The 12,091-nt window shown below is 42.1% G+C and overlaps 1 protein-coding gene across 10 annotated transcripts in view; it reads left to right on the top strand.

Annotated features, from left to right (window-relative positions):
* The window catches only part of LOC105689169 (protein Fe65 homolog), a 138,188-nt gene that overhangs the window by 115,950 nt on the left and 10,147 nt on the right, over positions 1-12,091 (top strand). For 9 of the 10 annotated variants that reach the window (XM_020854142.2, XM_048656049.1, XM_020854143.2 and 6 more), the window contains one exon: positions 11,248-11,448. The exons of the other annotated variant lie outside the window; for it this stretch is intronic. In XM_020854142.2, coding sequence (XP_020709801.2) covers positions 11,248-11,448 — 201 coding nt within the window. The remainder of the gene's footprint in view (positions 1-11,247; positions 11,449-12,091) is intronic. 10 annotated transcript variants of the gene reach the window in all.

Here is a 12,091-nt window from a genome sequence, read left to right as displayed (position 1 = left end):
GTCACCTCCACATCTATCCCTTACAGTAGTATGAGCACGCGATGGTACGCCAAAGTGACGTCATCGGGAACCGAATACTTCCGGTGTTACACGGACTTTCACGAACTTAGAGAACAGGGATCACAGTCAGTACTGTGCTGGCCAACAAACTAACTTGACGAATTCGATTCGTAGCCATTCCTACGCGCGGTTAGTTCGATCCCAATTAATACTATACCTCATCAAGTGTGGATTTGTAGTCGTTTTTTTTTTTATTTTTATTAAAATTCGTACCAAGTGAGGAACGATATCGAAGTGTTGAACATTGTCAGATTTTTTTCCACATTATTTGACGTTTAAAACAGCGACACGTGAAAATATTCAAAGGCAAAAAAAAGGCACGTGAGAACCGGTAGAACGAAAATTAATTAACGAAAAAATCAGTTCATGGATTAGGAATATATTCTCTAGAATTTCAATCGAAGGTTTGACGCAGGGAGAAGTTGTTACAAATTCAAATATTGTAAATAATATATAATTCACTCGATTCGGTGGATAATCTCGTATCGATCAATATCCGGGATCGATAAATTGATCGGTTAAACGAATACAAATGAACAACAATCCGAGTGTTTTGAAAATCCCACTGATGCCCGGACTACCCTTAGACGCCGATCTTCAGGGTTGCACCGGCAGATGACTGTGAGTTTTAAAAAATAGACCGCGTGCTTTTCCAAAATAATATCGACCACCGTTCGCGTGAATAATTGTAACCCTAATAACCGCCACGCACGTGAAGCTAATCAATTGAACCTTGTCAGATATTTAGTGTTTTTCCCGCAGTCGTTTGGAAAGGTAATGATAATGAAGCAACTAATCGCCATAAATTACCCGAAGAATAGGTGTGAACGATTTTCATTTCATTCTCCATTTCTGTTGCATGTGCGTACAGTCGTATCGACCGGTTGAAACGAAAATTATGAACACGATTTGAAATCATCGACGCAATACCCAGTCACTCGGATTTCATTAATTTCTAAACATACGCGCGCATCAATTAGGCCGCATAGAAATTTCAGATTTCAATCAGAAGCAGGCACATCAGCTGCATCGATTTATATCCCATAAATAAAATCAATCGGGAATATATTTATAGCGTGGTAATTAATGCGGAGGCAATTATCGCGTACGGAATCATCGGATCCCTCCGATAAACTTGATTCAGAAATTCGAATCGAACGTTTGACGTCTAGAGATAGTACGGTGCCGGCTTTGGTTGCGCGGGCAGCGTAATGAGTCGACAATGAGAATCAGGCCAACTACTAGCACTACGTTACTCGCCGTCTTATTTCTAGTGTAGTGTACGGTAACAGCGACAAACAACTCTCACGCGATTAACTTGAGGAGAACTATAAAATTCAAGTTTAATTACCGCGATCTGGGAAAGAATTTTTACACGCCTTTGATAATACGACATACGAAATATACCCAACGCTATACGTTATTATACCTATATACAAACGCGTTGCACCGAGGCAGCTATCAATTTTCAAATACATCTGAAAATATTATCATTTCCAGTTTTCTAACTCGATTCGAACGTCGTAAATTATAGGGAAAGGTAGGGCAAAATGGGGTACCTACCCCAAAAATGGTGTAAAATTTTTTATTAAAATAATCGAAAAGGACTGAGAACATTATTCTGGATTAGAAATTTTTTTTCCTCGTAGTTTCTTTCAGTAGATATACCCCGTTTTGCCCCACCTTGTCCTATTAGTAGCGTGCACCATAAATATGACGTATGGAAATTTGATTGGAGAATTAGAATGAAAGAGCAAAAAAAAAAAACATTCATATGTATATAATTAGCATGATATTATATGCGCATAATATAATGTATAAGGCGGTGCATTAATTACGAGCGAAATGCCGTGACATTATGTACATAGTTAACCTAATGATCGAATATCCAGCGGTGTTTAATTCACCGAGAACTCACCAAATATGTGTCGTTCTCCTGTTAGTCGTCGTGACCGTTTTTGGACCGAATTATTGGCAATCACTTGCAAAGTATGCTAATCAATGACCGTTGCTTTTCTAATCAGGTGTAACGCGATTCTATTCCGGTCTCCGGATAAGTAACTATCCTAGCTTATGTATCATCTATCCCGTTAACATTTAACAGATGTACGGTATATGTATAATTCATGTGTTTGCGCTGGAAGACAAATAAAACCAACAAAAAAAAAAAAAAACCAAAAGAAAAGGAACAAAATAAATGGAATAAAACAAATGTTGGAAACGGATACAAAAATACACCAGTCGTCTTGACCGACTGTAACGCAAATGAAATTTGAATAACACGTTATGGTATTCTTGTGCAGTCGAGAGATGCAGATTCTCCGCGATACGGTTTCACGTCGCAGAAGTCTTTGGATAAATTATTTCGCGGCTACGCAACGTCGTTAAAACCGAGTATGGGTATGGGGCGGTTCAAGACCGTCTCGTGTCAAGTGTATAATAATGTGTAGAAATGAAATTAATAAACGGTAAAAGAGGCAGAAGCGGCAGCGCACAACAGCGGCAGCAATTCACGAAGAGGTTCTAAAATTAGAGTCCATTTCACGCGTGTCATCTTTTACCATCTTTTCTTCGGTATCTGCCGAGCTGCAGCGGCGTAATATCACCGGGATGTGCGCGTGTGGAACTGCCGCTTGATTTTTTCCTTCTTATAATTCTCTCATTTCTCGCGTACGTTAGCTCGCCACGGCTCCTCCGCTGTTGAGATACTCGCGAACGGGTGTATATTTATATATAGAATTGGATTGAGGACTCTTGAAAGATGGAGGTGGTCTTCGAGAATCGCTATGAAATCCATTAGAGGAGTTGAAAAATCGATGTTTGAGGAGTTGAATTTTTTAATACCTCGATTCGGTATGACGCGCGCGCGTTGATTTCACTCACTGAACTCGAAAAGCGGTAGAGAGTTGAAAAATAAAAAGAACGCACGAATGAAAATTATTGCGAACAACAAATTTTCTGTAACGATGATAACGACGATAATATTATAATAATTTCGGGAACACCGTTTTTTGTTCAACCCACGCTCGCGTAATTTATAATCCGATAATCCCGTCGAATGAGGCGCTACACGTTTCTTTTCATCTCCGTATACCCCGTCGCGCGTTTCATTTTAATATCGTATAAAGTTTATTTATCGCGACGATGAAATTATTCCTCATTCGTCCAATTTTAAAACTCCTCTTATTTCGATAACCTTCTTCATACCGTTCGGCTGGTATCCGAGTGCGGTGTGCGATGGATATAATTATCTGATGAAAATTTTCAAGGGTCTTCGAACGGAATAGAGCTGCTAGTCGGAGAGTTTGTAATTTACAGGCCACATGGCTCTCTGCTCGGCTGTGGCGGTCAACGCGATTTACGATACGTAGGTACAAGTTTTCAGTAGACACGGTACTCTAGACCAACCATGCTCCAAAGTTATCTGATAAGTTCAGATATTCTTGGACCGAAACTCACGAGTGCACCGCCGTACGTGTTCATTTTTTAACGGTTGGAATATTTCATCGCGTTTCGTAGAACAAAGAAACATACGGAGATGACGTTTTCAAAAGTAATGAGAGTTTAGAATTTTTGGAAAAAAAAAAAATAATCCCCGAGCAAATTCGAAGGTGTGAAGACGTGCAAGGGGGTAGGAGTAGTAGGTAGGTATATAAAATTCGGATATCGATAGTCTCTGTCGATGGTTTTCCTTTTTTACTTGTCACAGAAGGATTAGGTACGCGGGTAGATAGATAGATATAGATAGATATACGTGCGAGGCCTCGCGCTTCCGTGATTTGAAGTTTCAATTTTCTCCCGGTAGCAAAAGCCTAAATCCCCTGTCACAGCTGGGGTACACGTCGCCTTTGCGGTCCCGGACCAAATTTCGTGGGTAGAATCAAAGGAAAAAGAAAAACTTGTACACATCTATATATATATATCTATTGGAAAAAAAAAGCTGAAAGGTGAAAGAGAAGGAAAAAGTGTATCATCACGCGACAACGTACCCCGTACACATAGGTACACGAGCGATTCGCCAGCGAGTTTCAATTTTGACGCTTATACGTCGCGCATTGTACGGATCGCTAGAATTTGATTATATCTCGATTGCACCAGCGCATTCAACGATTCGGTTCTGCAGGGGATGTCGGAGCGTAAGATTGTATACGTACCGGTGGGTTAAGGGGGTAAGAGAAGGGGGGGGGAGGAAGGGGGGGCAGCAAATCAGCATAAACTTAATTACCCCACTCGGCTCCACTTTCCTTTCTTGAGCCAGTCATCCCCCGGCGCGGAGGCAACGCAGCCTGTAAGACGCCAGTCGCTAGCTTTCGGGGGTCGGAGCGGCGAGGGAAAACGCGGGGGACGGAAGGTGGGGGTTGCCAAGAAGGGGAACGAGGCGGAAGGGTGAAAGGGGGTGGCGCGTATTGATCGAGCCAGCGGCTTGGTTGCCCGTTGTCGTTGCCCGCGACGCTGGGCTACCCTTCCACCCTTCCAACCGTCCGCTCTCTCGCCCCTCTCGCCGATCTCCGCCACCTTCGCCTCCACCACCGACGCCCCGAAGACTCACGTCGTGCAACAGCGTTTTCCCACTCTTATTTGCGCCGTTTCTGAAGGGAGACACTTGGCTCTTGGTAGTCGTATACCGTCGGGCCTCACCGACTCCGCGCTTCGCCCCGCTGTACATATTCCCTCCCGCGCTACCGCCTCGCATCGTGTTTCCCAAACTTCCCTTAAACGACGTCCTGTCCAAATTGAAGGGTGAGGGTCCCGCCTCATCTCCACGTGTCTTTACATTCGCACAAGCTTTATTCTCACGATTGGATGCAAATTTTCTCTTCTACCCCTTCTTACCTCGTATTCCATAAAAAAATATTCCGGTTCTTTCTCAATTTTTATTTTTCTCCTACTCTCGTCTCGAAAAAGTTCGTTCATGCTTTTTTTTCTTCTTCTCTCTATTTCGCATGATTGAGAGTTGATAATAATTTTTTTCCAGTCTCATCTGTGTCATTTCATTTATATCAATGCTGCAGATCGAAAAAAAAATCGTCCCAAGATTACGTCGGGTTTTATTTTTTCTCACCATTGTCCGTAGAAATATATACGACAGATTACGAGCGATGTAACCTTATAACGAATCGAGATATCTAATGCGAAAAATATGCAGATAGTTAACAGCGACCTTGTAATTTAATAAGCATGAGAAAAATCTCCGTTGGAACAGTTTTTTTTTTTTCCTCTCATGTTCCGCGATAGCGTCGAGCGGAGGAAGAATAAGGATAAGAGAAAAAAGCCGATAAGACCTGCCGCCATCCTATGGATCACCCGAAGTGCAAATAGATAGCTTTAAAGTATTGTCCTTGCTGGTTATTTTTTTCAGAGGTGTCCTCGCGACAAGGACCATTCCCGCGTAGGCTTTAACGCCATATTCTGTACACTTTACGATCGTTTTCCCCCCCATCCTCCGAACTCGCTCCTCCAGCTATTCTAAGATTTTAATCTAACTTGTGCCGTAAAATGCGATCGCTCCCCCCCTCCCGAACGCAACGCAACGTACTATAACGTAATGTAACGTATAATATAAACCAGCGCGTCTCTAGCTCTTATCCAGAATTTTCCACACTCATTTACGCTTTATAATAAGGTATATAATATTTATGACCTCCAAGTATACACCCGCACCCTTGCCTCTTGCTTTTTCGATTCGAATTTTCACTCATTCTTTTTCTCCGAAGAATGAAACTCGTGGGATCTTTTTTTCTTTTTTTTTTCTGATTCTCGCTCTACAACCTCCCTCTATATATCGTAGCCTTTTCTCTTTCCTTTTCATTCCACATCTCTTCTTCCTTTTTTTTTTACCCCTTGTGAAATTTAAGATCTTAGTTCACAAGAACGCGATTCAATTTTAGCAGACAATATCCGCACTGTTCGAACTCTAACCGAGAAGAGAGAAGAGGTAAAATAATTGTTCATTCGGAAATCGGCGTTTCTAATAACGCGAACACCCATCACTTTGTTAGGGTTTATTCACTGATTAGGGGAAAGAAGAAAAAATTAAATCGTCGAAAGTGACGTCGCTTTGGAGATTATTTCTTCGATCTGCAACATGCGAATAATTGTCAAATAAATTTGGCAGACGAATATTTGTACGTGAAAATTGTATTTTATTTCATCAAATACTCCTTTCGTCGAGAATGCGATCGGAGCTTCCGTAAATTAATCACCTTCAACGACCTTTGTGGTACACATTCGTGAAATAAAAATAAAAATGAAATTCAATTATCTCGAGGCTCAAATGCAGCGGGCGTCGTTTTCTCATATACGCCACGTATGCCCATTGACTTTGGAGGTCGACGAGGTAAGAGTCGCCGATCATCAAATCCTTGGGACTCTCGTTGCAAATAAATGAACGGAAAAAAAAAAAACAGGTTTAACAACATCCTTCCAGAAAAACCACATTGACTCCGGAGGCGACTCCTTCGAGGCGTGTGAAAAGTGTCGAGATTAGATCTGAACGGTCGTTTTGCATGACAATAAATAATCGGCATGACGAGCGAGCGTCTTCGAAGTATTCTATAATCGGGTTACAATAAACGGCTCATATTTCTCTTGTCTAGATAGGATATACGGGCGTACCCTTCGCACTCTTAATGCCCCGGATATTCTGGAGTAGTAATTTTTCTCTAAAAGCAATAAATCTAGACGTGTGCGAGTTTCGCGTCAGAATTTCCCTCGTAAACTGGGCAAACTTCCAACACGTGTATAACGGCACCCGCTGCCACCCGCATACTTTGCATACGACCTGCACCGTGTACAGTCTACAGCCCTGAAATTGCGTCGGGACAAATAACCCGACATTGTTTTTAACCGTGTCAAACTTAATCGCGAACCCGAAGGTTACGGACGACTAAAATTAACGGTTCCCTATACTCGTCGCACACCCTCTTCCGGAGCACGATCGATATCGAAAAACTGAGTCGTGTTCAGAATTTCAAAACGAACTAAAAGAAAATCATAAGGTTTCGGAAATCCAAAAACAGGTGTTCGGATAGCGCGAGGACGAGGTACAGGTCGTAAAAGTTTGACATCCCATTAGGTAGAGAATTGTATCGTTCCGCGACAATTCATGGCCCCCCACAAAAAAAAAAAGAAAGGCTCTTCAAAAACTTACGGTCTCAGATAACCGGCGTTGTTACGCCCGATTTATTCGTAATGGTCCATAATTACGATAACATATTTCAATAGCGTCGATCGACCGTACGGATATAAATGCCCCATAACGCATCCCTGCACACCCTTCTCATACCTCGATCGTTGTTTATTCATTTTTTACCTCACGTTTTAGTTCTCCTCGTCGATCGGTGTACTGCAGGGTCGCTGAAATTCCCCGAGCTACGTCAAAACTCTTCGATATGTAACGACCGTAAAAGTACCGTCGTGTTAACCACGCACGAGCGATTCAACACCTGTATATATATACGAGGGACTTTATCTTACCTTTTTTCTTCCACCTTTGTTTTTTTTTTTTTTTTTAAATCTTTTTACGCGGTGATTGATACGTTATCGCGTGCGAGTTATTGTGACAAAGTCGAGCTGCTGACAAGTAACGTTGCCTCTCGCTTCGCGAGCGCGGTCTACCGAATAAAAATTGACAAGTCGAGTAGAACGGTTAAGTTTTATACATTTTAATGACACCTGCTTCCAACTAACTGTCACTTCTCATTCCGTCGCGGTTTTCAAGACGTTCTCACGGTAAACTGCGAACAAAAGTGACGGATGATCGCAAGGTTGTTCGCTCACCGTATACGGACGGATCGCCAGTTAACTGTATTCGAATCTACAGAGTTGACCGCGGTTGAATCGCCGTCTTTTCAATATCGCTTCGTCGACCCTCCGAATATACGTGAAATGAATTTGGAATGAAACTTAGTCAAAGAAATTTCTGCACGCTTTCGTGATCGATAAGATTTTTGCGTCGACTCGTGGACGCTGTACGCGAAGCGTCCGCGAAGATCGATCAAACTTTTAGGACGATCATCGTGACCTCGTAGAGAAGTCTCCAACTAAATTATGGAATTCCATTAACGGTGAGTGCGGGTACGGGTCGGTGTATATGCAACGGACACGTGAATTTCGTGAGGTTTATTGAACTCGGCCGTACCGCAAATCGAGCCGACGATGATGTATCCCGGTGACTTTCCAGTGAACTTATCGCGCTCCTATCAAGCGGCGGACACGGGAAAATCACCTGGGAATTTATTCAACGACGATCGTAGTTAAACGTGGAAAACTATGAAAATTGCTGGACTGGTATTTTTGCTCGCGAACGCTTAGGAGCCAAAAATTCTTTCGAATAATTAACGCCTGAACGTTAATTACGCAGGCGAATATAAATAATATACGGAGGTATTGTAGCTAGAGGAGCATACACCTCGCTAATTGGCGCATTACCTGCGCCCTGAGCGAACCCATTGGGCTAATTTGTCGCCCCGTTGGTCGCAATTATAGGTATCACTATGGGTTAATTGACTGCCAAACTTGACTCGCTTTCGGGTCACCGGAGGACCATGTACACGGCATGAATTTTGAACTTAGGAAAATTGTCGCTTTCGCGATTTCATGATTCGCCGAAGATCGGGACAAGCATACTCCCACCAGTGGTTCGTAGTGAAATATTTGCAAAAAAAAAAAAGAAGAAAAAGAATCTTTTCCATTCGTAGGCAGTAGGGTATGTATTTTTTCCTCCCCGATTCGCTGTGACGGATACGGTTGTAGCGAGTCTGAGAAACGGTGAAATTTCAATTTCACGGGGAAATTTTCTTAAGAAGAAGGCTGATTGAAGATCTCAATTTCCAAGTCCCTCGGAATGTTGATTCGATTGCATCGGGGAGATATATTTTTTGCCTCTTTTCTAAATCGAAGCCCACGTGGGGCCCATTTCAAATGTCACCTGTCACGCTCTACGAATGATTCCGTATGGGACCTTGCCTGGTTAACATATTCCCCCTCTACGCACCTCGAACTCTTCTCGCAGCCGTTTCTAATCGAGAGTCTCGAAATGCAAACGCTGAATACTCACGCCCGATTCAACGACACGTCGAATCGCAAAAGTACAATTTTCGGAACAGAATCTATTTCTTTCAATTTTCACTCGTCTCGTCACCTCCGTAAGTTTGTCGGCCGATAACAGCTCCGTGTATACACGTGATCGTTTCGAACGTTCGAAATCCGTCTGTACCGAATGTCAGCATCGCGCGTACATCATCATTTTCGTCATCACCTGTAGCTTAGGCGCGCGTTGAATTACGTTATACATAATAACTTAACGCGTGTACGGCACAGTATAGCCCGCAGTAGTTGGGTATATACGGATGGATTTTGGGTCAAGACCAACGCCCAGAGTCCGGACAAGCGAGTTTATGAGTTATTTCTTTCCTTGGTTCTTGCTTTAGCGATGAAGTAATACTTTTGATGTTATTCCTCGCGATATCTCATAACTATCCGTTATAACGAGATGAAACGTACGAAGGATTTTACACACCTGGCTATAGTTCGGTGCATACGTGTAGTGAATCGTTGCGAAAAAATGTCGCTACGTAGGAAACTTTCGCTGCAGTACGGCGGAGGCATCGGCCATCTGGAGACGACGTGAAACTATTTTCGAAAATTTACTATTATCATTTTATAGTTTTTTTTCGTCTCCGATCGTTTACGTGTACAACGTCATACGCGACTGTCGCTCGATAAATAACGTCTGAAGTTACGCGATACATTATTATGTACCGTTCGATATCCCGATTGGTTCTAACTTCGTATAAACTCCGAACCGTTGAACCGGATGAAAATTACCCCCACGGATTATTTAACGGCTGCTGTTCCTTCTGAGCCATTTCTCGAATTTCCGCTAGATCCCTTGCTGAGGGGGGAAAAACACGCACATGTACAAAAAAGGGCGGAAAAGAGAAGAGAAAAAAACAAAAAAATAAAAAAAAAAAAAAAAAAAAAATGGGGGAAGAAACTCGAGTATTCGTCCCTCGAACTGTATACGTGATAAATTGAAAATCGATACCTGTCGCGAGGTATAGACGCGAACGGACAGCCGGGCGAGGGTTTCGGCTGTATGGGATGCTGTGATAACGACTTGATAAATATCGAAGAATCATAAAATCGCGAGTCGATCTCCAAAAAGTCCTGCATCAAAATTATCAGGCATAACGAGTACATCTATATAAATATATTATTGCTTAGGTAAATTGAGGTGAAAATGCGACATCGTCCTCGCGACAATTTTCTTCAAAGTTCACCCTTTGGCACCGTCGCCATTTACGTTATTTCGCCCGAGTTCTCTGTAGGGAAATATCCGCGAATTGCACCGTATACGTCGCGCCATTTCGCGCGCGGTCTTTAATAATCTCCTCAGGAAATCTTCTCGCTTTTACCGGTTAACCAGTTTCAATTTTCTCACGCCAAAAAATTGTTTCGAATACCCTTTCACGGATCTATGGGTTCGCTCTGCAATGTTTCGGGAAATAATTTTATACCCTCCGAAATTCTACCGGCAAACAATTATCGCTTGTTATGTCTTTTGTTGGTGAGAAATTTATTCGAATGAAATAAAAGTGATTATAGTAATTACGGTAAAGGATAACCGATATAATAGCTGCGGTGGATGTTAAGTTAGGTAAAATGGTTGTATAATAATAATCTACACGTCGCATGTGGGTGCCGCTTATGTGGCTATACGGCATTCGTCTTGATGAGGTTAATAGTTAATAAAACTTTAATGATTCCGCATGGTGTGCGTGTGTAATACTCGACTAACACTTCTCCTAGGAAGCTAACACTTAACTTTACGTTAATTACCAAACCGCTTAGCTGATCCTTTAATTACATTGACAGGGTTCGCGACCCCGTTTAAACGAACCGCTAGAATCATCCCTTCGCAAGACGCCGTTTCTATCTGTCGTTAAATCAACGAAATTACTATACGTACGAAATTATAGACTCCTCCTACTTAAACTGATCAGCGGACTTACAAAAGAACCCAAAAAAAAGACGCGGACGATTTTCCATGGGTCCTTGTTTGTGTAGTTCTAAAAAATTAACGAATGAAAAACAAAAAAAAAACAACAATTGTGTTCGCCCGCCCTTCTATATTCCTCATTTCTTTTCTTACTTATATCTGTAATGTGACAACGTGTGATTCAGGTACAGCAATGAGGGTGTAGCGGAGGAGTCGACGCTGGTCGATGACACCCTCAACGGCAATCCTCACGTTCATGTTCTCGGCCGTTCTGACAGATCAAAGGGTTCTACGCAAGTTAGCGCCTCCTCGTTGACGGATTCCGTCGGATCTATCGGCAATCTTGTTGAAGATCTAACGGAAAGAGCCGCCGCCACTTTAAGGGAGTACGTTTGTCGGCTTTCGTTGCGTCTTCTAATACGCGTTTTTGTGTCACGTGACTTTTGGAAGCTTCTACTCCGCCATGTACCGATTCTCGTCACTAATGCATATCGTTCATAATTTTGGTACTCTAGCATGAAAGAAAAACCAACCAGATAATGAGAATACGATGCTTTTTTTCAATTCAACGTCACAGACGTAGCTCGAGATTTGGCACCAAAAGTCCGCGACGATCTTTCTAAACCCGATAAAAAAATCGGGCTGCGTTTCCTACGGATGAATCAATTGATAGAATCATTGAATAGATAATCATACACGCCGGTTAATGTTCGTGTGAATTGATGAAATTTTTCTTAAAAATTAGAGATTTCATAAGATCTTCGTTGACGCTTTACGTTGAGCTTTCGTTGTAGGCTGTAAAATATTGAATGATGATAATCTTCGCTTATCTCTCTGTCGATCCTATCTTATGTGATAAATTTTCTACTAACCTATTTCTCTTTCTTGTATACTAACTACGTCTCTCTACAATATTTCACTCAACTTACTCTATCATTATACAATATTCTCTTTGAAACATATTTTTTTTGTGCTTTAGCGCCTATCTCAACTCCAATTATCGTGCTTGCCGATGCATCTACCGAGTCT

Source organism: Athalia rosae, chromosome 5 (assembly GCF_917208135.1).
Source record: "Athalia rosae chromosome 5, iyAthRosa1.1, whole genome shotgun sequence".
Lineage (NCBI taxonomy): Eukaryota > Metazoa > Arthropoda > Insecta > Hymenoptera > Athaliidae > Athalia > Athalia rosae.
Note: the sequence above shows the minus strand (reverse complement) of the source record. Positions and strands in the feature narration are given on the sequence as shown.